This window comes from Tyto alba, unplaced genomic scaffold, assembly GCF_018691265.1.
Source record: "Tyto alba isolate M040663 unplaced genomic scaffold, T.alba_DEE_v4.0 Super-Scaffold_22, whole genome shotgun sequence".
Taxonomy (NCBI): domain Eukaryota; kingdom Metazoa; phylum Chordata; class Aves; order Strigiformes; family Tytonidae; genus Tyto; species Tyto alba.
In genome coordinates, this window is record NW_024881296.1 from 37,299,999 (window position 1) to 37,325,731 (window position 25,733).

Consider the following 25,733-nt stretch of genomic DNA (forward strand, 5'->3'; position numbering starts at 1 on the left):
GTAATCTAGAGAAATGTAGATGAGTCCTTTTTAATCCCTCTAGTCCTCCTCTACAGAGAAGGAAATTTCTGGAGGAGTTCTCCAGGAGTTCAGGAGGGAATTGGTAGGCATATCACAGTAGCACTTCATAGGAAAAAGGCATGCCAAACTTGCCGTGCAAGACCACCAAGTATTTACTGTTGCTTTAACCTCAGACCCAGGTGTGAAATAGGGTTTGTAACACTGTCCTTCTTGATGATTGCCAGCTGATACAAGGCTTACTAAAGAGGTCAGATTTCAGATTATCTGGCTGAGCTTTACATACAACCTTTTGCTTGCTGAAGAATTTAGGTTGATGTATAATTCTGTCCTCATTTGAGAGCAAGGGTGAATAAATTGTACAGACTGAATCGGGAAAGGTAGGCATAACTGAATATTTTTAAAAATATCTGCAGGGTAGAAATTTGGTTTAATTCACATGCACAAAAATTTTTTCTGAGGATAGAGGGACCCAGTATTTCCATTGTCTTTTTGTGTAGCTTGTTGCAAATGGATGCTTCTTGAAAGCATGTTTTTGCCAATTATAGGGATGATTTATTTTGCCAGGGGTTTTCAGCGACAGAAAGTCTGGGTTTGAGATAGTAAACTGAAATTAACAAATGCCCCCGGCTCCATCATCATCAGTTTAATTCTGTGAACTACTGCATTTCATCCTCGGAACCTCTAATTGGTGGTAGTTACACCCTCAGAAGGACCAGCATAGTTAAGGACAAGGACATTCCTATTAAGGTAGAAAGGAAACCCCAAACAGTGTTTCAGGTGACTGTTAGCAAATTATCTGCAGCCCTTTATCACATCCCGTCCCCATGTGCTGAGCCCTGCTCATGGCATAGTGCCAGTCAAGCTCCAGGAGCCTGAAGCGCCCTCGAGACAGCCTCTCTCCTGCCCCGTCCTCATAGCTGCTCTTTGTCCAGGTAGCCCAGGGCCACCTGGCTCCTTCCAGGGAGCAGACCACAGACTCCAGCTTCCCCGTGTTAGCCTGTCAGCATCTTCTGCAGTAACGCTCCTCTTGCTTTTAACTCTTCCCATCCTGCAACATTTGCCCACGTGCTCCCTGCCACCTCCTCGCCACTGGCATCTCAGTGCTTCCATCCCCACCTTGACAGACTCACCCCTCAGCACACGCAGGGCTCTGGGCAGCTGTTGCACATCTGCCTGGGTAGCTGGTCAGCCAAGAGGCATAACTGGCTGGTCAGTGGGGCAGAGCCGCAGGCTGCCCCTTCCCCAGCACCCAGCAGCCAAGCTGTTGTTGTCCTCACCGTCTTTTGCCACCTCTCTCTGTCTTCCACAACATCACCCTGGGGTGTAGAAGAGGAAGACCCCAGGGAATCTCTGCAGAAAGTGGCCAGGAGGAGGCCTATGTGGATGACAATTTCTCTACAGGCTTGGTACTCCAAGACACCAGCAGCTGGGGAAAGAGTCGAGCCCTCCATCCTGAGTTATAGGTATATTGCTTGTGCAAGCCAACCTCCCTTCTCCTATTCACCAGAAGATGAAAGGAGAGAGTTCTTGAACCTCTAGGCTTTGAGGCTTGCATTAAAAATGAAAAGAACAGTTGTGTACCTCGCAGCAGGACTTTTAAGGGAGAATCCATTATTTTTGACACAGAATGGGTCAAACTATTTAACTAGAAACTAGCACCATTAAAATAAGATGTAAAGCAACTGACAGAGCAAAGCCAAACTTCCAGTTCAAAGGAGCAGACTCATTTCAACACCTCACATGGCTCTAGCAATGTGAATAAAACTCTAGTAAACATCCATAATTTATCAGAATACCTTCCTAACCTTTGGAGGTTTAATGCCTTAGTGGATAACATGTTTTTATTATAACTTAAATTATGATAGAACAGGAGAACTTCAAGAAAAGGATGTGGTACAGAATGTTTGTATGTTGTAGGACAGTGTGGGGTCAACTTTCTGGGAAGCTTGGATGAAAGGCAATATCAGGGGGCACCATTCTTGAGAGCAGTTACAGTGCCTTTATTCTCCTTCCATTTTCTCAGTCTCTGAAGAAGAACATAAAGCATTGGAAACAGAACCTTCTGAATGTCTCATTTGTTCTGAGCTTTGTTCGACTGTACTATAATGACAGGTTTAAGAATTACGTAGGTCTGACCAGTCTGTTTCCTGTACCTGATATTAACACTGACATTGACTTTTGTGGAAGCAGATGCAGGCTGCTGTTGGTCTCCCTCAAAATGCAATAAATTTAATGCTATTAAAAAGAGAGCTATTATGTTAATTAAAATGAGATCCATTTCCTAAATACCAGGCATCCATATACTCCAGAAAGATCTATGACTGTGGAAGTGCTACAGAGCAGAATGGATCCACACAAGCTGTGCTACCTGAAGCTTCCTAGGCCCCAGTCATCAGTACCCAGAGACCTAAAGATGTCTTTTTCCTGATGGTTGTGACCAAAGACAGTCCATCAGATTGTAAAATTGGCAGAAAAATAAATCTTTCCAGTGCTTGGAAACATGTAAACAGCCCCTCCCAGGTAGTTAAAAGTGAAAAGCAATAAACAAAATAAGTTAGGATGAAAGAGAATATTTTACACCATTATCTATTTTACTGTTTTTGTTAAATAAACTGTGCTGTAAATTGGACAAATTCTGTATGGAACAGCCAGAATATCCTTCTTCTAGTCTCTAAAATTGATGTAATTATATATTCTTGTAATTATAATTCACTATCTGTTAGCTTGTTACACTGTCTTTGGACAACCCAGACAAGAAATAAATAATGTATATTTCAAGCCTAATTTAATTTTCAGTGATTAAAAAGTAATTAACACCAGTTCAGGCAATCTGCACAATCACGTTTCTTGCCATCACTTTAGTTTTCTTGGAACTGAGAAAACTAACAGCTTTTTAAATTAAACAAAACAAATGTTGTTTTGGTCTTTCCAGGCTGTTCATGGTAAATCCCGCTATCCTCATCCCTGTAAGTAGTTGCAACAGTTTCAGTGAAATCCCCCACTTAATATTTAAGTGGAAATGAAACACAGACCTTGAGCTGCAAGAGTAAGCACAAAGGAGGCTGTTTCAGCATCGGTGCTGGGTCTGGCGCAGCAGGTAACCCTGCCAGCTGGGCTGCTGCAGTGCTGCCGTCCCACGCTCTGGGCTCTTCCTCCTGGGTAGAGCACAGCAGCTGCAAGGCCCAGACACACAAGCTCAAAAATTATATTTTTGCCCTTTTTACAAGGAGAGCATTTGGCTTCTGGTTTATCTTTTCGGTTACCTTCTTGTCTGGCTCCAGTGTTTCCTACTTTCAAAGACGTGGGTTATGATGACCAGTTGTATTTGATGTCTGTCCTCTTCCTCCTTTTCTCTTTCTTCCTCTCTCTCTTCCTCTCTGTTTTTCTGTTTAGGCTATGTGTGATTGCAGCCAAGCTTCTGCTTACAATTCTTAGGTTGTCACTCTGCTACCCCATGCATCACTCCAATTTACTGCAAAAGCTAAATTCTGACTTCAAGTATGCCTTGGATTCCAGCAGCCGTAATGTGCTTCTCATATGTATGTGAGGGGGGTTCTGTGGCTGCCCCAGCAGCCTCCTACCCCGAAATCCCCAGGACAGCAAGCAGTGTACTGCAGAGCACTTTCACACTAGAAAGTGACAGCACAGATCACGAGAGCAGAACTGGGCAATTGCTACTAGAGCCTCTGGTGATAATCTTCTTTTTCATTTTTTTCATACAGATTTAACTATTTTCTGTAGCACAGAGTTGGTGCATTTTAAGAAGCTGATATATTTTCTAAAAGAGTCAGAACTGTTTGTCATTGTGATAATGTGCATACTTGTTGAGGGTTTTATCAGTACTAAAGTATGCTATTGCAGCTTATCTTTTAAAATCTTTTGGAAGTGTTAATTTTTATCTTCTATTACTGTGTCCATATTACAATATATATAATTAATGGGTTTTGTAGTTTTCTAAAATATATATCAGTTGTTCCATAGAGGTCTAAAAAGGAATAAAGAGTATAGTAATATAAAGAAATCATTAAAGAGGGAGTTGTAAACATTAATTCCTGAAGTGATAATAATTGCTCTACAAGCAAATATCTTTGGTAACAAATCTTTCCATTCATGTGCTCTAGGAAACAGACAAGGATTGATTGGCTGCTGTCACAGTTGTTTTTATCACCGCCTGGCTAAGTCATCTTTGGTAAGCTGTTTCACAGATCTTTTCTGACCAAATCTTTGCCAGTGTAGAACAAGAATTCACAAATGCCACAATTTTACTTAAAACACTGCTAGTAAAATTGTTTACAGAGAAGGTCCTCAGACTCAGATGGTTCATTAAACAGTAAGTATGGCTCTTACAGCTGCTAGGTATGGGCTTTTTATCCTCTGGCTATTAACCCAGATGATGAAAGGAGTTCATCAATGTGTGACCCTCTTTAGAAGTTATTTGCATTTTAGTTTGGTGGTCTTCCTTGGCCTAATACATAACATTGAAATGGGTCTGTTTGGAAAAGTCAAGTGAATATATTGTAGAAATCTGACTACCAAAACACAAAAGTAAATGTCCATTTAATATCAGGTATGCAGAAAGTAGCTAATTTTTCTGCCTTCCTTTATATCTATAATTAGGCTTTGAGGACTTTATTGCCCTCAGGCAGAGTGCCTAGTCTCTAGTGGTTGCACATGCACATTTCTTACTGTTTCCATATCCTGCACTTTCTGTTTTTTTTTTTTTTTTTTAATGGCCCATTGCTTAGCAATTGATTTTATTTCACACAGAGAATTCTCCATAAATAAAAGGTTGGGAGTAACACTTTAACTTCAACAGTCAGTTATTGTAATTCTCTGTTTATTTACTCGATTGATAGCTTTCAGTTGGTAAAAAAATAAATAGGCTCCGAGACAACAGGAAGTTCATGTACTCCCAACCTGAATCCTTTCCCATCAGTTGCAAAAAGCCCCTACAGCAAAGTGTTAGTGACAGGAGTTGGTGGGTGTCACAGCACTCTGTGTTTCTTTCTTTCTAAATTATGTCCACCTTGAAACATCAACTGGCAGGCCCCAAATGTTTTGGCCAAGATAGGTGTTTCTGTATTCATTTGCTACTAGGGAAATCATTATTTCAAAAGCCAGTCTCTTCCTTCTGCAAAAATTAACACGATGGACAATGCTGGCATACCATATACAGAGGTGTTGGCAGAGAGAAGCTGCTTCAGTCTGCAGCAAGACTGCTTTTTAAGTTAATTGCTTCATCGTTGTCATTGCAGGATCATACATATGCATAGCAATTTATGCAGTCATTTTGTGTTGGTTATTATTACTAAAACCTTTTGCCACTTTAATTAATAACTTTCACGTAATTGAAAGCATATTTTAATGACTTTGAAATGCAATGTGTATCTTTAAAAATCAGAAATTACTGTCACTGAGAGTTAGTGGATGAGGGAGCAGGCTACTAATGCCAAAATTCCAGTGATCTGTGCTTTAAATCCTTGGTGTGATCACTTGTTAATACTCAAAATATCTTCGTTCTGAAGCAGTATTGTCCGATGTTAAGTAGAATCTCAGGAAACAGTGATTAAGAGAACGTGACTGAAAAACTGGGATAAAAGATAACAGGAGGAACCTCGTAGTGGTTTATAAGTGTATGATTTAGGGGTGGAAATTTTATCTGATATTGTTAACTGGCAAAAAGATATCTGAAGCCCTGATTCTTCAAAGACCGCGTAATCCTTACATAAAAAGAGAAATATAGAACATGCCTGGATTTAGAAATTCAAAATGTAATTTTAAGGTTTGAAATAAGTCTTAAGATTTAGATTCTCTATGTCTGTGAACATTTTCAGTATGTCTCTTCAGTGACCTAAGTTCTGACAAAAGAAGTAGGTTGAGAGATGATTTAACCAGAAGCTAAGCTTTTCACATTGAATTTACAGTTCACATTAAATTAATAATAATGTGATAGATATGGATTCTATGTACATTTTCGTGGGGTGTTCTGCACTGTGAAAAAATTCCAGCACCTAGATAGGTCTTATAGATAACATTTTGTCATTAACTGGATATGCATGATGAAACAAATTTGATGTCAGTGCCTGATTATCTGGAAATATGGCAGTCCGACAATGATTACATATTTTGTGTTCTTGCAGAGATAAATAAAAGAAATGGATTTTTTTTTTTTTGTATTGTACACATGGACAATGTTAGTATGCAGCATAATGTTAGTATGGCCACATTTCTAAAGCTCACCTTAGATTGCTAATCATTCCTTTACAATGGTTTGACAGTAATAGTCCTTTTTTTTTTTTTTAATGTCCTATAAGATGCACTGTGGGGATTCCTGCTGAATGAGTGATTATTTCCAGCTGTGTTAATAAATTTTCTGAAAAGATGACAAGGAATTGTTTCAATGTTGTGTTTTAACTGACTAAAATCAATTCTGAATTTGAAAAGGAAGTGTCTAGTATCGATTTCAGACCTACAGCTTGCAAAGAATTAGCAAATATTCTGTGGGGATCAAGTCTTTATGAAGAGTGGAGGAGAAGCAGGGCTGAAACATTCTGTGATTCAGATATTTTTCAGAGGTTCTTCCTTAAAAAGAGTGCTTTGAAATTAAAATGCTTCCCTTTTTTAAGAAGAGGAGGATTTGATGCCATGCTTGGTTTTAAACTTATCCTTGTCTGTTCTCACACAGTGAAGCCACACAGTGTGAATTAAAGAAACAAAGAAGCAAGAATCATATTTTTAAAATGTTGCTCAGGAATGTGCACATTAATGAGAACAGCTAATGTGAAGAAAGAGCTTTATGTAACAAAAAGGCTGAACTCCAAAACAACTCCTTATTAATTCAAAAATATAAACTTGCATAAACATCTACTTAGTATAGATGGTACTATCAGCTCTAGAGAACCACAATTTTAATATGAATTACTGTGGTTTGGTTTTGTTTCAGGCAGCGTTTATCAAAATAGACTGTTTTGAGTAATTATTTAGCCCACAGGTATTTGTATCTCCGCCCAGGGAACCTCTACAGTCTTTGTTTTCAGACCTAAATTACAGACCTAAATTACAGATCTGGTTTAGCAGATCTGATCATCCTGAGCACTGTTAGAATTTGTTCCAAAGAGAAAATGGCTGTATTTGCAGTTATCTTTGTCTGGGTGATGATGGTAAGGTGCCTCACCAAGTGAAAACAGCTGCATAAATGCAGTGGAGGGATTCACCTATTGGCAGGTAATGGCCTAACATTACCAAAAATGCAATCGGTGGTAGCAAGATCAATATTTATCTCACCAATAGTTATCTGAACATTTGCCTGGATCCCAAGAGAAAATGGCTGTGGGTAAATCCCATTAATCCCATGAGGAGATATATCTCCCAGCAAGGAAAAATACTTCAGTGTTTCATTTAGCCTCAAGAGTATTCCATCAGAAAAACAAAGGCTTGGTCATCTGAGTTAAAAATGCGTAACCTCAAACCCCTACAGTACTTCTGCACGACACAAATGGGAGTTTCCGTGTGCCAACTTTCCAGCAGTGAAGTTCCCTCGGGAATTAAGTGTATGTTTTGTGTACAGTCTGTTGCTACCTAGTGTGCGTAGCTAAGCTGCACTGAGATCTTTATTTTAAGCAAATATCTACTGAGCTCATTGGTAAGACTAGGTGCACTTGGTGTTCACTTATTCTGGTTCAATGTACAAGATGTTTTCCCCATTAAACAGTGCTTGCCTGCAGTGAAGAGCTAGGTGCGTAACACCCGGCGTCTCAAAGGGATCTCGCTGGCGGCGAGTCAGACAACCGATCACCAGAACCTGCGTCTGAGCCTCTCGCAGAGCTTGGGCTGAAGGCATTCCTTGCAAGTACCAGTTCAGGTGCCTCTCTCCTTTAGCTGTTGTGGGTTTCATGCAAGGATTAGGGCTCTGAATTCAAATAGAAAGCCAGTCACTTCAGAGCCAGGTGTTGAAACGTGCACATTCTTTTGTGAATCTGGTTCCTAGAACGTAGCAGCTGGGTTCTCTTCCCCCTCTCACACTGCTGTTCAGTTACATGCACGCAGTACAGCTCAAAATAATCAGTGATCCTTGGCCAGAGTGATGCGCTAAGAAAGGGCAGGGACAGCCGGATGAACTTCCACAGAGGAGTTAGCAATGTTAAACTGAAGAAAGAGAGATGGTGGCTATACCTGAAAGAGCTGGCGTGGGAGCAAGGGGAGAAGGGAGAGAAACGCAATCCCGAAGGGTTCTGTTATGTAGTGCAGACTGAAGGGAAGAAGAGAGGGAGAAAGAAACAATCAGGACATGAAAAGGCCTTTAAGTTTGTTTTCATTTATATCATTACTGATTAGACATCTTTTTAGTAAGAGGGCATGGGGACAAACTTTTTAGTAGAGCCTGTTGCAATAGGACAAGGGGTAATGGTTTTAAACTAAAAGATGGTAGACTCAGACTAGATATAGGGAAGAAATTTTTTATGATGAGGGTGCTGAAACACTGGAACAGGTTGCCCAGAGAGGTGGTAGATGCCCCATCCTGGAAACATTTAAAGCCAGGTTGGACAGGGCTCTGAGCAACCTGATCTAATTGAAGGTGTCCCTGGTCATTGCAGGGGGATTGAACTAGATGACCTTTAAAGGTCCCTTCCAGCCCAAAGGATTCTATGATTCTAGGAGTAACAGTTAGGAAGCTAGAAAGTGAAAAGGCACTTGAAACGGAAACAGGAAGAGGGTTAAGGCAATCAGAACAATGCAGAGGGGAAATAGAAGGTAAAACTCAAGGGCAAAAGGACCTTTAGCTCTGGATCAATCGCAGAGATGTCTGACTTGTCAGGGGACAGCCTTTTGACATCAGTCAGCTAGTAATATCCACCATTCTTGTCAAATCATCTGGTGCAGTTACCTGATAAAATGATAGTGGAGATAGCGGGGGGTGGGGGGGAGAGGCAGGGGTGGGAAGGGGAAGACGCTACTTTTTGTCTATGTTCACAGGTTCTTCATAAAGTGACAAAGTTACCTAGAGTATCAAATAACCCGTGTGGCAGGTGTGTTTGGTGCAGGCAAGTATTCTATGGAAGTTCAAACTATGTTTTTCCAGACACTGCTGCTCAGAGTATCTGCAGATGTAGTGAGGAAAGACTGGATGTGTTTAATGGGAAAAAATGCAAAGAAACCAGATGCATTTTACTGAAGCTAGGTAACACTTTTCCTTCAGGGAGTCTCTACGTCCTTTTACTTGCATTATGCAAGACAGCATTATTAACTTGCTTTAGTTGCTGGCACAGATGTTTCCTTTTACATGTGCATCTCCAGTGATTTTTTCAGTCTGACATGTAGCTGCGTCAGCAGGACCTCCTGGAGTCTATGTCATGGAGCTGACTCAGCTTACAAACAAATACTTTTCCCTAATCACTAAACCTGCAGAGTCAGACTGACATCCTAAGGGCATTCTGCAAGTTTCTTGACTGATGCCCAGAAACACAGATTCTGTAGGCTAGATCTGCCCTTCAGCAATCCTGTACAACTGCTCTTTTCTGTAATTCTGCTGTCTTTTCCAGCCACACCACCCCTGCAAGATTTTTCAGGTGTCGGAGTAGTCAGAATTTGTTCCTGCAACTTAGTTAACAGCATTTCATCCACTTCCATGAATATTTCATTCTTCTGCTGCGAGTCTCTACCTTATCTAACCATCCAGTGGGTGCTAAATTGACTTCAACAAAAATGCAGATTTGAAAGTAGAAACTTTGGTGAGGCGATCCAGTTATTAAAGACATGCCAAACTGCCTGCAGTATCTGATGTTATCATAGCTTTTCCATGAGTTCTTACAGACATACTTCTGTGAGCTAGATATTAATGGCAGCTTTCTGCATCTGTCAGATGCTAATTCAGAAACAAAAAAGAGTTTGTAGTTCTTGTCTTAAAGGCTGTGGGATGCTGGCACGGTTTCAGCTAGCCATCTGCCCTACTATGAAACCCTGTTGTAAGAAGGTAGGAGCAGGGTCCTGATTCACTACAGACAAAGTTCTGCCTGGGCGGAGAATGCAGAGGCACGTGGAGTTGTCTTTGGACCTACTTGGCCCACGAGCATAAACATCTCTTCTCAGTATCCTCTCTACCACACTGCAGCAAAAGACAGGGCCAGAGAGGTCCAGGTTAATCCCTATACGACATAAAAGGTCAGTATTGCCATGAATAAAGACAGTGAACACCTGTCCAGATAAAATCAGTAGCACACCTAGGATGCTATTCATCTGTAGGTCTCAGAGCACTTCACAGATATAAGTATTGCTATTCCAAGCATAGAACTATCATGAGTAATAAAGACTTTTTGCAGGCGTATTTCAAGTGGATCTTGGTTACAGTCACTTCTCTCCACATGGCGTCTGTTTAAGATTTACATGCAAAGTACAGGAAGAAGGGGAGGCGGCTGTCAGTTGTTGCTTACCAATCCAGTGCTGACTGCCCTTGCACTTTGCAGTGGGTGGTTTGAGCTGCAGCCGTGCAGCTTACCCGTAATTGCCACAATTTCCTGTTACACTCATTTGAAAAGACAATGTTCCTGAGGAAGTTATGAACACGGCAAGTAAGTTGTTGCCTTAATTTCTGCCTGTTTGATTAAGAGTGCTGTCTTAATTATGCTGGTTAGAGTTTATTTACAGCACTGCTCTAGCGGTGCTGTCCTTTGGACGGGTGAGAAGCCTTGTGCTTCCAGATAAGATACAAACAAATTCGGGTATTTTGCAGTCCTCTCAGCATGTTACTCAGAAACAGCTGCAGAAGATTCAAGGCAAATCATTCTTTTACTGGTGATGAAACTATGAGGCAAGTAGCTTAAATATTCTGTTGCAAGATGCTGCTGCAGCTGGGATGTCAGATAAGAAAATGTAACTATTGGTAAATCTGCAGTATGACTGTAAATGTTCCTTAAAGGCAGTAACTGAAAAAGCAATTTTACGTGTTCAGACCAGCACGTTTTTTTTAAAGTACTGAATTACTTATGCCTTCAGATGGACTTTCCTGACGGTTGTAAAGTGTGTGCTAGAGAGCTCCCTCACTGTTCACAAAACAGGGTTTTCAATAGGAAGGATATCTGTACCTTTTTGCTAGCAGCCATGGCTTCCTGCCTTTGTTAGGGGAAATATAGTGGAGGGAAGCGGCAAGTTGCTCTGTCTGATGCACAGATAACCTGTTCAGGGCACATGCACAGCTTGCAGCACAGATAGGGCTGGTTTGACTTGGCCTGCGCTGTCTGTCACAACAGCAATTGCCTTGCTAGTTACAGCTCCAGTGTGTACAGAGGGCTGAATAAAGCTCTCAAGAAGGTGATTATCTGGAGAGAATATTAGGTGCTATACTTTTTTTCTGGGCACAGAACGTGTGCGGGGAAATGTTGTGGGAAAAGCTAGGTTGCTAGGCAGTTGTTTTGCTGGTAATGCAGGAACTAAGCCAATGCAGAGCAAGCCACAGAGGCTGTTCTTTTCAGGCCACAGAAGAGCAAAGAGCCTCAGTGCCTTTGCACTCCAAGTTTTCCCCTGTGTCTGAACGTTTGGAAACCACTGATAGCACATACCACCGCTTTTTGAAACTGGTAAACTGCCTGCGACATGCTTCTCTCCGCTCACCCAAAAAGTTTTCATTTCTTTAACACATCTCTGATCAGTTTTAAAATTCCAGTTTACATAAGCAAAACTGTTCTCACCTCTGGAAAAAGTGAGATTTAGAAAAGGAAAGATAGCTGGTAACTTGAAAAGTAGCAAATGCAAAAAATGAGAGCAAAAATTATTATGGTTTAGTGTGTGAAATGAATAATAGAGAAAATAAATTATTTAGCTGTATGCTCATCAGTGACACTTTGGGTTTCTTTGCATCATCACTTTAAAGACTCATTCTGCTTAAGGTTAAGCAAACTAGAATACTCCCCTATACACTTACACTAGCTTAAAACGTCATTAACTGGATATGAAGTGACATATGAAGGCCCAAAAAGATCCCTGTAGTTTATGTGGAGAACTGCAAGATCCAGAGACTTACGACGGTAGCCTTAGTAATAGGGACTAATTTCCATTTCTGAGATAAAGTAGAGAGAAAAGTACAGCCCTTGGGCATTACACTGCATTTCAGTGATCTGCACAAGGCAATCTTAGGTACTTCAGCTGCAGAATTGGAAATTTAATGCCAGACAGCAGGAAGCCAGAGAGCTGCTCTCCAGGAGAGTCACACATACTGTACAACACTCTTGATTTAAAGGGGAGAGAAGATATTTTTCAATGCCGCTATTCAGCTTGTCTCCGTTGCCTCCTGTGAGTCTGCAAGAGGCTCTGTGTCAGAGAAACTACCATTAGACTTGGTGCTCATGGGCATCACCACTGACAGTGCCAGCAGGGTCTCACGGCCAGACAAGTGTGGAGAACAGGATCTTGCATTCTGAGTCACCTTCCTGCTCTCCGGTGGCAAATTTTATTTTAAAGGATTATTGTAGCTTAGTGTTGGTGGTGCCAACCCAAATCTCTGTCATTGCCAAGCCTGGTGATGGTGTGAATGGTTTGCCATGAATGCTCAGGAGGAGGATGAGTTTCATGCAAAGGGGAGCTCTCATTCCTGCTGCCTATAACACAAAAGCTCTTTGGTGGCCTGAGAAACCAGCAGCTGGGTGTCATCTTTCACAGCGACTATGTGCACTTTCCTTCATTTGCTTTGACTATTTAAGTTAATATCCCCAAGTTGCGGCTAAGAACATTATGGCATCTTTTCAGCTTGTGTTTGTTAGTTTCATTTTTGGCTAGCATATTAGGTGAATATCAAACCTTATTTTATTCACATACTAATTCAATTTCTTTCTTACTGCACTTCATAAATAAGTCAATGTACAGAATTGTATTACAGAAGCTCTGCTAAATAATAAATAATGGATTTGGTTTGCCATATGATTCTGTGCTTGTCTCTCTGCCCAGTGCTCCTCTAAGTCACAAAATGGTTTTTCTTTATCATAGGGTATGTAAATTAAGATTAGGGGTTTTTTTGCCTATACTGACCTAGACACTTCTGCAAAGAGTTTATACAGAACAATATTATACAGAGCAAAAATCCGTATTTATTTTATAATGTCTCTCTGAAGTTTTAGTTGTGGGGCGTTTTAATTTATGTTTTTGTTGTGAGTTAGTGAAGTTTGGAGTTGATAAGCAGAGTGTTCTCCTAAACCCCCATGACTCTGTCACAGACAGATTCTGTTTTTAAAGACCTTCCAAATGTTCTAGAGGAGCTCAGGGGCTAGCTGTTCTGTGTCTGTTGTGTACTTCACCTTTATGAAATCCGTTCATATTACTTGTATGCTTCAGGAGATCAGATGGGCCTGTTATGCGGGCAAGGGTCTAGAGAGCAGTTTGAGAGAAATATTTGTGTATCGGGTGCTGACTGGGCTATCTAGGTGCTGACTGCTTGCAGCAGCAAGTGCAATGTAGAGCCAAAATCTAGGGAATGAATGATTGTTTCTCTTCAAAAGCTTCTACTGCGGCATTTCCATGTGCATTATAATGTTCAAGCTAAAAATTGACCAAAGATATTCCACCTGTTATTGACGGTATCATGAATGATTCTTCAATGAAAACTCACTTGCCCCTTGTTTATCTCAGTGGCAAAGTTTCCAACAAATCTCCCATTGCTTCATAGCAGCATGAGCAGTGAAGGCAAATCATTATATTAATAGAAAATGCCAGAAAGACCTGTGACAAAACTGGACTGTGAGAAGATGGTGAGCCACAGCTTTTGGTACCGGCCCAGAACAAAGTGCAGAAGAATATCTACAGGCAATTAAATCAGTCCTGAAAAGTTCTGTCTTGAATATGCTATGAAAATGGCTAAGGTACCCTTGGTATTAGAAGATATCCTGGTCTGTGAAAAGCAGAGGCCATGGGACACTGTGAAGGGGCATACACACTATGAATGGGAAAACCCTAGGAACTTTGCAGAAAATGCAAGCAAACAGCTAAGGTGGAAATAAACCAATTTTCCAGGAACTTTGAAATTGCAGAATTATCTTCAGATTTTTCCAGGTGAGAGAGGTATTCAAAGTAACAAGGACTAAGAAGGAGGCACTGCAAGGTAGGTAGACTCTAGATCACCAGTGTTGAACACTTGTTGGAGAATGGCTCAGAGACAAGGGTCCTGAGCCTGCCGAGCAGTTGTACGATCAGAGCCTGTTCTGGGGGCTGATGCTGCCTCGCTGATGCTGGGCCTCACTAGGGTTTGCCTGCAGCTGCTCACAGCTGCTGATACAGGAGGAATGTCAAGGACGCTTCGGCCTCGTGTACCGTGGTGTGTCGAAAACAGGTTAAAAGGAATTGGGAATAGTGGTCTGAGAAACTCAGTGTTAGGAGAAGCTTGTGCTGTTAGCTAACTGCAAGTAGGTGGACCGTGTGAATACGACCTTTAGAGCTTAAGCCAATCAGCTGGTGACTAGTAGGCATAATAATTAGCGTTGTCTGCATAAATATATGTACCCTGGACTAATAAAGAGATACGATATATGATGCTCTATCACCCACATTGAATCCGTCTCGGCGTGTCGTTCCTCCGCGGCTCCGCAAACACTTGATGATCTCAGGAAAAGGCACCCTAAAGACAATACAATACGCAAGTTATAGACCTTTACAAGCAGGATGATGAAGAGTATTGCATTGTACTGGAGACAGCTAAGAATGTAGTCTAGAAGTCACTGGAAAAAAAGGTCTGAAGAATGGACGGCTCTGAACAAGATGATCCAGAAGAGGAGGAGCCGGTCTACTGAGGAAGTCATATGTGCTATATAATATGCAGAAAGAAAAAAAAAACATTCTTAAATAAAGAATGAGGAAAGTCAATTCTGCAGATAGTGCCTGAGAAAGGCGAGCTGCTGAGCTGCACAAGCCACCACAGATGGCTGATCAGTGAAATTAAGATCCACAGTACAGAGAAGTGTGTCTGAGGAACAGGCCACTGCTCAGTGTCTGGAACTGACAAGACTTTAACAGCTGTGAGCTGTTTGCTTTGCCTTAATAAAGCACTTTGTGGTTCCCAAAGCACCGCTCTGGAATCACTGGAGGAAGGTAAAGGTGGCTCCCAGAAACATCCCAGGTGCAGTAAGATCAGTGGTCTTGACAAACAGCACAGGCTAAGCAACTGGTTAAAGGTGATAACTGGCAGTAGATAGGATATCTACCAGTTATCTCCCAGTACTTTCCTAGCCTTACTGAGAAACTCATTAATGGGGCTATAGTAGCAGAAAGGGTCACAACAAGCAGATTTGTTTTGCAAACACAGAGAACATAGGTTTGAAGCGTAAAGTCAACAGCTTCCTCAGACCTGTGAATTATTTGAACTGCTGGTCAGTGTTTAGATGGCATGGCAAAACCAGTGGCCTTCTGCAGCAGAGAGGATGAGAATTACATGGATATTAACAATGCAGTGCATGGCTGACGTGCATCATCTTCTGTTCAAAGACAGCTTGATCACACAGGATAGCGATTGTTTAAGGAAACCATGAGGGATTGCTTAGTGGAGATGGTCTTGGCTTATGCAAGGTCTCTACAGAGGGAGAGATTAATAATTTTCAACCTGTGGTTTACAAGTCCCTGGGGATGTGTGGATGAAGTCTATGAAACACTATGCAAAAAAGCAGCCAGTGAACTTAGCACTTGTGAATAGTGTTGAGAGAGCAGAGAAGAGGATTAGTGAAAAGGACAGAAATTGTGGCATGCGTTGGAATTTAGTTCCACCTGTAAATGACTGGACCAGATCTGCCACATCTCACAGCTCTCCCTGGCGCTGAAACTAAAGTTGCTCTAATAATATAGACCTACCATTTGCCTTGAATCTAAAACGTTGATACCAAAACTTTTAAAGAGAAGATACTTTCCAGTGTGCATCATCAGTACTTAAATTGGGGCTGGACTACACAGTGTCTTCATCATCCTCCGAGTTACTTCAGGCATTGGTCATGCCTCCATCTCCTTCTCAACAGTCTCCTAGGAGGCAGAGGATCTTACCCAAAGATTCTTGCATCTTCTGCTGACTCTGGTAGAAGTACAATAGCATTATCTTTAAAATAGTGGTGAGTTGTGTGGTAGGATAGCATTTGTTAAAATATTCCTCTGCCTTGTTTAATTAATTTGTATTGCTTAGAGTCTTTATAGTTTTAATTTTTCCATCTGCTGCCCTTAGATTTATGGGCAACAGCACAGTGTCCTCTCTGAAAGAATTCCTTGGAATAGTTTGTGCAGTGATGTCTTGTGAGGGACAAGGACACAGAGTGTTGAAATCTTATTAGCCCTCACATTAGCTGAAGTTCTTTCTGAGAGGTTCTTAAAAGCATCTCAATAAAATGTCCATAAAGCAGATTAATAGGAGGAGCATATACTGTAATGAAATGCACAGGGGAGAAAAGGTTGTACAGCAGAGATCTCGGTAAAAGTGCTAATAAGTAGACGTAGCTACCTTCCTTTTAAGCTCTTCACCTTAATAACTTCTTCTAGCAAAGATGTAGTTTTGCCCACTTTGTCTGTTACCATACACATTCAGAGATGCTTGGTGGCTGTTAGGACCTTACCATCCTTTTCAAATGCTGATGACACATTTCTGCTCTCATTTCCTCCTCCACACACACGCGTATGTCACACAAACACCGTACAGTCATATTCTGGTGAATCCTCTGAGATAAAAATAATAGGAGCTACCTGAGGGAAGGGATTAAGTAAATGGCTCAGAGGACTGAAGTCTAAAGTTTTAAACAACGGTAAGAATTAAGAAACTGATGCTATAGGGAAGTAAAGACATTTTAGAAAGACTGAGCCTTAATTACTGACTGTGGCTTTCAAAGCAATAATGGTTTCCTTCCCCCATTTCTCCCCTTACATATGCACATCTTTCCCTCAAAATAGCAAATTATGATGACTACAGTACAGAGAGAGCCGAAAGATTTGCTAATATATATTCTACACATACCAGTGGTGGCTATGTCATACAGAAAAAAATGCATGGGATTTTTTTTCTTTTCTATTTTTAATAGCAATAACCAACAGAGGTCAGGGCATTTCCTAAAGACTTATTGACTGTTTGGAGTTAATATCCTTCACTCATGGGCCACCATTTTCTTCCGTCCAGCCATTAATGTGCAGGAAACACTCTGCACTGTAGTCACCAATTCCTAAGTAACAGCAGCACAAATCAGTAGAAATGGTGTTTGAAGAGTGGATAGAAGTGCGAGCCTATAGCTAAAATGCACACCATGTGCAAGAATAAGGGCAGGAAAGGAAAACCTCCTGTGCACAGGACCAGACTGATTCTTGTGGGACACAACACCGATCTTCCATTGGACATTGAGGGAAATAGGTTGACTTCTTCTGACCTTCTCTTATGCAGTAGCCTCATCACTCACCACCACGTTCCAGCAGGAAACATTACCTGGCACAGCAGCACCTCAAGAGGTTATGGCGTAGACATAGGGTCTTTTGTGTCACTGTTGTCTTTTTCTTCATTTTTTACCCCTCTCTGGTATTGGATGTTATAATAAAGTACCGAAATGCGTCATCTTTGATGAGTGACATTTCTTCATGCTTGCAGTTTGTTCAGTCTATGAATGAAAGTACACTCCCTTAAACTCTGAAAAATTACAGGCTGAGAGTAAATGCAGCGTAAGGAGGACGGTCTCTGGGAAAGCACAGATGGAGTCTGACAGAGCAGAGCCATGGAAACTATATAAATAAAAGCAGAATTGTTTATAAATATTTCCCTTTTTTGGGTGTGGGTGTGAGCAATTGCATTATCTGAAGTCACTTTTCCCTCATAACATTTTTTTTCTCTCGCCAGCACTGCAGCGGGTTGGTAGGGAAATGCGTGGCAGCGAGCAGGATGGCTGTGGGAGCTGCAGGAGTCCCCCCAGGGAACAGGGCACAGCAGAGGAGCCCAGGGAGCCCCCGAGCTGGATCTGCAGCGGAGCCCGGGCCTGGGACAGAGCTGCCTTGCTGAGTGTGCTCTGCTGAGCAGCTTGGGCAGCCTCTCCGCTAACGTGACTTAGCTGCTTCCAGCAACCAAAATAGTCCTTGTACTGCCGCCAGCTGACTTTGTAGCCAGGCCCGTCCTGTCACTCAAGTGGTTGCAATTGGAGCTTTCAGCATGTAATTCAAAGCTGGTGTGACTAGGAGGGTGTTACAGTTTCACATAATAGAATTTGGTTTTACTTCAATTGACAAAACAGAGCATTATAAGCAATTAGGCGCAAAAAGTCTCCTAAAAGAGCTTTGCTTCCAGGCTGAGAGGTGGCTTTATGCCTGCAGTGGCTTTGATCTTTCCATCTTAAACTGCCTGGTACCTTTCGAAATGACGCCGTCCACGCTCATTAATTCATCTGCCCAAAGCTCCTGGGGGCAAAGCTGAGGGGCAGCACCATGGAGGGGAGTGGTGGGGACCACCAGAGCGGAGGTCCCGTAGCAAGGGGAAGCTTCTCCTCTGAGCAAACGCCCAAGCAAGGCAGATGGTGAGGAGGTGAAGGCATGACCACAGAAGAGGGCATGCAAGTAGAGCGAGGAAGAAGGTGAGAAGAGGATGTGATTGATCAGAGAGGGGCAGGGCATGGTGAAATAACAGCCAGCCTCATGAGAGAAACTGAGCAGAAAAAATAGGATCAAACAGTCAGTCTCATAAAACCCCATAAAATATGTGCCCAAATGACAGAACTGCTAGTATGTGTGTGAATATTTGAGTTTTGAACATTTATTTTTAAAACACTGTAGTATGATTTTACTATATTATCTTATTATTTTAAAAGCTTTTGTTTAGTTCCTCTGTACAGTATCCAAATAAGAACAGTAATGTGTATTTAGATCCTTTGTTTTGGAAATCTTTTTTAACACATATGAAAGAAACTCGTCTCTGGAGAGCCGATTGCTAGAGATGGTGAGGATGAGTAACCCTGTGTTGGTATTCCTGCTGGCGCTACTCCCCGGGCCCCAGCCAAGAGCCTGAGGTTATACAGACATGGAGTGACAGAAAGATTCTGCTTTGGAAAACTTGCAGGGCTTTCATTCTCCTTTTATTATCCCTTTATTCCCTGCTTTTAAGCCTGGGAAGCCAAGTGGATGTCATGAGGGCTGAGTTTACCGCATCAGGACCCGTGGCCGGGCACTGGCCGCAGGAGGGGCACACATCCCAGGCTGGAGGCCAAGCAATGCGTACCGAGAAGAAAAATAAACTCTATACCAGCTGAAACCACAACACACCCACATGGGGGTCTGCGGCTCAGCCTGGGGCACCCTTCTCACCTCCCACAGCACCAGGAACTGGGGGGATCCCGTGGCCGTGGCTTGGGGAGATGGGGAAAATTGCATATCATGAATTCAAATTTGGGAGAAAATAGCGTTCTGAAAACTTTGAGCAGCATGCTCAAACATGACAATGTGTTCCAGGACTGTCCTGGCTGGTTGCTCTATCTGTGTCATATGTCCACTCAGATTTTCCTCAGGTTTAACTGATAATTTCCTTGAAATTCCCATTAGTTACACTGGGAGGAAAAGGCATTTGACAAGACTTAATCAAACATAATTAAATTCACTAAAGTGGAAATTCCTTTATTTGTCTAACTGTGATCATCATGGGGCAGTTCATGGGAAGGTCAGGGGACACGCAGGAAAAGGGCTGCTCTGCTGTGCATGGCCGGGGCTGTCACCAGCCTGCAGTAACCCCTGGAGAAGTAGGAAAGTGGGTGACCAAGCCAAGGAGCAGGGCTGGACACCAGAGCCATGGGGCAGGACACTGAATTTTGGTGCAGAGGAGAGCAGGGCGGAGAAGCGGGGCTGGAGGAGAGCCGAGTGCTGATCCTCACATGGGTTGCTGGGGTGCAGGTCCCTCCTCTCCTCTTCCTACCTCCAGCCATTAGTGCTTCTGGTTTTAATTCTGCTGAAGCACGAAAGGAGCCATGGGTTGCACAAACTCATATGGTTTCTAATTTAGCTTATACATTGATGCATGGAAGAAATTAATGCACACTTAGCCAGGATGTGAATATATAGTTCATTAGCTACTTTGTACTATATTCTTTATGGATGTCCTTAGTATACAGTAAATATTACAGTAACTTACTCTGCTTTCACAGTGACCATGCAAAAGCCTAGTGCAGGCTAGCTCGTGGGCTGTAAATTCACACTCTAGCTGCTGCACACTAATTTACTCACTGTAGACAGACCCCGACTTAAAGCAGCATCACTTCTCTGCAGAGATGAGGTTTATTTGTTTGTGCTTGTAGTTCCTATGTGATCAGGCATCAACTGCAGCTGGAGCCTTTAAGTGGTTTTGTAATAGAAGCAGAATAATAAAAATAACTAATTGAAATGGAATAAATTGGTTGTGTCATTGTAAGCATGCTGTCAGATGAGGTAAAGAAATCCCTTTGTTTGGAAGCTGTTAAACGGAGACACACAAAGGCCCAGTTCCAGTCTTTAATTTCTTAACTGATGTGAAAGAGAATGGTGGTGGGTATTTCTTTCACTTCCAGCCTGCCACAGGTGAGGCACACTTCCTTCACTGCTGTTCAAGCATTTTGTTGTGTTTTGGCTGGAGGAATCTGCCATTTATGTTTCCTAAGCCCTGCTTGCTTCTTGTATATCAAGGAGCTTTCGGCTCACACCACCAGGACTTAAGGAGGTAACTGTGAAGCCAGGTGGTGAGATGGGAGGCATCTTTCTTCGGTCTATTCTGTGCTCAGCCCAAGCTCCTGTATTTGGAGGACTTGCAGAGCTATTTGCAAATCCAGGTGATGACAAGCCAGGAAAGCTGCTGTGGAGACAGCCCGTCCCTCTTCCCCCAAGCTATGAGAGAGCCATTGCTTGGAGGCATTGTTCAGGGGGAGAAGTTTTAATGGGATAAACAAGCACCCCAAACAGATCCCTCTACTGCACATGGAAGAGAGATAAAGGTTAAATTTTTGTAAGGAATCAAGGCTATAAAGGCAAAGATAATTAATTCCATGTTTAATTAGGAGATCATAGCTGAGAAAAGGGATGGGTTGATAGCTTCCTGCGGTGCATAAATGCCATATGAGATGGTGCAAAGCAATACAATTCCACAGGCGTTTGGTAGTATTGTCTCAGGTACATGTCAAGGGCCTGGTCTTGGTTCAGGGTTTGCGGTTTTTATTAATTCCATTTCTACTTTTTTCTAAGCATGTCAGATACTACTCTGGACTAGACTGTTATTTCGCAGTTGCAAGGTCAGCATACTCACTCTGCCCGAGATCATGGCAAGAATGTAGACTAGTTTCCTGAAAAGTGCTGGAAGCTGTATTGGTTGGGACATTTGAGAGGATACTGGAGAAAATAATGTTAAATAAAGAAAAACCATGATATTTTGTAGGGGGATGAACTATGTCACCGAGTAAGTTTCTTCTAGATGTACCTTTTGTGATTCTTTGAGCTAGAGAACAGAAACAGAAATTAAGGTAATACTGTAGAGCTTTCAAAAAAGGAAATATCTTTTTTGGCTCCAGCACTATTAAAGAAGATTGAAGAAGGAGAAACTGGAATTGTTGCCATCATTGGTTTTTAACTGAAGTCACATATTGTAGCTAGCAAGACGCTTATGTAACACTCTAAAATGTCTTTGTGCTCAGAAAAGGTCATAAGTAAATGACTTTGAAGCTTAATCAGTGGAAATACAGGACAACTTGTGTATTTCATTATAAATCCAGTTTAAATCGTGAGGTCAGCAGAGTAACTTGGGATTTACAGTAGAGTAAGTGTGTGCAAAATGTGTCTCCATGATTTTATTTCCACTGTGTGGATATTATACATTTGTCTGCAACTTGCACAGAATAATTTTAAAGAAAATACTCAGTATGCAAAACCGTAAAATAATAGCTATAGGACAAAAAGTGAAAAGTTAACATAGCTTAATATAAAAAATGTTTTCTAGTGTTTCTGTAATAGTCTATAAAACTAGTGAATACTTTACGTAGGGATTACAGTAACTAGTTATGTATGTAGGACACTTAGAACAAGATTTAGAAGTACAGCCTTGCTGTCTTTATAGTTGTGTTTATCTTCTCAATCCATCATACATTTTTGTGAACTGTAGGCAAAGCCATAAATCCTTTGGAGAATGAGCAGGTCTCCAGAGGAGCCTCGTTTGTTACATTTCTTTTGAGCTAGTTAGACCCCTGGGTTTGTTTGGTTTGGGTTTTTGGCACTTGGATAAAAGAGGCCACTTTCACCATCTCAGATCACACAGGGGAATCGTCAGGGCCCTTTGCTTCAGGATATAAATGTGCCACCAGCAATGCTGGAGAAGCAAAGGCATCAGGAGAAGACTTTCAGCACAAATGGTCTATTTTCTGAAGCAGCTGAGAGTGCAATTTGATTTGAAGCTATAAAACAAATCCTGCACTTTTGTATAATTGCTTATGAAGACTACAGTAGAAGGTGAGACTTGAACAGAGAATAAAAATTGGAAGTAATGGAATAGAAAACACATTTGGATTCACAAGGTTTATACGCAGGTCTGGGTCAAAATTTTCACAGAAGTCTCTGGATTTAGGTCCTAAACCTGAAGTCATTTCAGTACTAAGAGGAATGATGCAAAATAGAGAAGAGGGTAAAGAAACTAGAAAGCTACGGGTGGAAGGTAGACATAGCCCATCTAAAAGCATGTATCTTTCCTGGGATTCCTGTGTGGATTTTTCTAGATGGGACCCACAGAGACTTGCCAGTATTGAGCAGACTGCAGCTTCTGCCTGCTGCCAGAGCCAGTGTGCTTTCTGCAGCTGGGAAACTTTTCAGCAATTTGTGTATAAAAAGTGCTCTGAACCTGGCTCTAGAAGTAAAAGATAAAATGACAGGAAGGTTTTGTTCAGTGCTTTTATTTTAGGGGATGCGTTAGGCTGTGCAGAAATCAGAGGGGTGGGTTTTCCTGTTTCTTTTCTAATTATGATTTTTACAGTGTGCAAATATGGGAGGTGCACATACCTGCGGTCATTTTTCCTGTGGAAGCATCATGGATCAGACAGATAAAATGATACAGCTAATTAATTTAGGAATGTTATTTAAAGGTAAAGAGTTGAACAACACAAGTGACACTTAAATTCATTGCCAAATACAGCAGCTTTTGTGAGTGCTGTAAAAAAATAAACATGTTTGTATAAAATCTTTTCTGTTTATATGTTTGGCTATCTCACTATAAATTTAAAAATGCCCTTACTCTTGTGAAAGTTTAGTGTGACAGTCACTTTTTGAACCAGACCAGTTTGGAAGACGAGGTGCAGCTGTGTTGTCTCAGGAGGAAAGGACAGTGTTCGCGGGCATTTCCTTGCCCAGGAGGAGTATGGCTCCCATCAAAAAGCCTGCTGCTCTGAGGGTAAGCCTTGTACCTCTTTTGGCTGGACACTTTGCTACAGCACAGAGGCTCTGCCAGGCAGCAGGAGCAGCTCTTGTGTGCTTTCTGGCAGGTCTCTCCAGCAGAAGACCGCTCGGTGCACTGAAATCGAGGCTTTCCATACCAAGGTGGCCCTTTTGCTTTCATCTTCGGCAAAGCAGCAAGTGGGAAGGCAGCCTGGCTCGGAGGCGACTTCACACCTGATGTGGCTCGCTGCCTGCTGGCTCCGTGTGCTGCCAGGGCAGCCCAGGGCCAGGGGGGCTCCAGGCAGGACGGGGGGGCAACTGGCCCTGCAAAGGGTGAGCCTGGGGAGGCGGCCGCAGGGAAGCTTTGGAGCCAGGGGCTTTGCCAGGCAAGCCCCTGTGGAGCCAGGCTTCCTGCGGCCCCCAGCAGCTGGGGGAACAGGTTAGCATTTGGAGACCCAGGGATCCGCCTATCTCAACCGAGAGCAAGGACACATCTAAACTGATCTCGAGTTATTCCCCCCAGGAAAAAAAAAAAAAAAAAAGTTATCCCGCTGATGCTAGGCATCAATAAGGGCACTAATAATGCCAGTCTAGGAATGGGGGATGGAACATTCATACGTCCCTTCTTTAAGCTTAGTCTAGTCCTATGCATGCAACGCTTTCTATCAGTTACTTGATAACCCCCATTATGAATTACCCAGTGATTTGTTGATTTGGGATGTATGTGGTGATTTCTCTGGTAAAGCAAGCCAAGGGAATTTATATTTGACAACAAGTTTCTGAATTACTAGAGATGGAGTGTCATTAGAGATGCATTCAGATTGTTAAATGGGAAGATATATTTTAAAAAATAATATTTTACTAGTCTTCATACTGTATTGGCAGTTCTGATGTAGCTTGTGGGTCAGTTTACATTTCATGTAAATGTCTGAGTAAGAGATTTGTTGATAGTGATTCTTTGTTTTAATTATGAGGACGTCAGTCTACATAGTATATGAAATTTACTGGAAACAAAATAAATCATAAGACCATCAGACACTTGGGTCCTGTACACGTGTTCTCATGGCAGGGGTGGGTATAGCGTGAAGAACATGGCCAGAGCAGCTGGTTTCTGTCAAATGGCATCATAATGGTATAAAGGAAAGTAAACTGCTGGCTCTGTTATTTATGCTCTGCAGATCAGCTGATGTATTTTCTCTGATGGATATCTCTTTCTCTGTCTGTAGTGTCCTGGGGAGCTGCACTGCAGTTACCTATTCATGCTGCACTTGACAGATAGCTAAGTGAGTAGAAGTGCACCATCCAAAAAAGCAGTGGTGCCAGCTTCCCATTAATATTTCTGTGTGTCCTTTGGGTGAGTTCTAGGGGTAAAAAAACATCAAATGTGGAATCTGTTACCTATTAATTAGTTGTTACCTTACAGACATGCCAATGTTGACATAATATCTTGTGACACAATGGGTTTTGCGAAATAATGCCACTTCTCTGCTGGAAATCAGACTACGATTATATACATCTCCCTTTATGGACCAGTGGCAATGTGCCAATGGCAACATCTTTTGTTCAGTGACCTGGGACCTGATTTGTAAATCCATTTGCCTGGTTTTATGTTCTTGTGCATCCTTTGCGGTTTTCAGTATACTAGTGCGGATGTAAACGTGCTTCGTGAAGCAAGCACCTTGATTGGATTTGGGCTTGTATAAATATTTTATTTTATCTATCCTAAATTACTTCTTCCAGATAACCACCTTTTCACGCTTGTCCAATATGAAAACTTGACAAGTACCTCACACAGTTGCTCTGGCGCCAAATTACTACAGCTTTAACTCTCCCACAGAAATATTTGTGTGCAGTAGTGGTTTTGCACACATTTTAAAATTGCGTTGTTTAGTAAACACACTGTTCAGTGACAACTAGAATCTATTTGGTAAAAGTGTGATGAAAAACATGTAAATATTAAACAATTATATTTCATTTAAGAGCCAAAGCCATACCTCATCATGATTTACCAGAAAAAAATTGTCTGACTAAAAGCTCATATGTAATGATAAACTGTAATAATTACATAAAACAGAGAGAGAAAGTTTTTCTCTTTCCTGAAAGAAATACAGTAACAATTTCTGAAAGTCAAATCCTTGACAGTCTCTGCTTAAATTCAGTCTTCTTTAAGAGCTGCTAAAAAATTCGCTAAATCCCTCCTTCTCATTCCCCTATTTCTTGAAACCATGCAGGAAAGAGGCTTTAGATATGTTTTAGGATAATTTTTCTGTAGCTAAATAATTATATATTTTTAGAGTCTCCAAACAGTTAAAATGTGAATTATTTTTTAATCTACAATGCCAGCAAGGATAAAGTTAAATAGAGATGCTGTAGCT

General features: G+C 41.7%; 1 protein-coding gene across 1 annotated transcript in view; it reads left to right on the forward strand.

The window, feature by feature from the left end:
• The first annotated feature begins 10,534 nt into the window (after positions 1 to 10,534).
• The window catches only part of CEP85L (centrosomal protein 85 like), a 157,928-nt gene continuing 142,729 nt past the window's right edge, over positions 10,535 to 25,733 (forward strand). Inside the window, exon 1 of the mRNA XM_042795749.1 lies at positions 10,535 to 10,586. Coding sequence (XP_042651683.1) covers positions 10,574 to 10,586 — 13 coding nt within the window. The 5' untranslated portion in view covers positions 10,535 to 10,573. The remainder of the gene's footprint in view (positions 10,587 to 25,733) is intronic.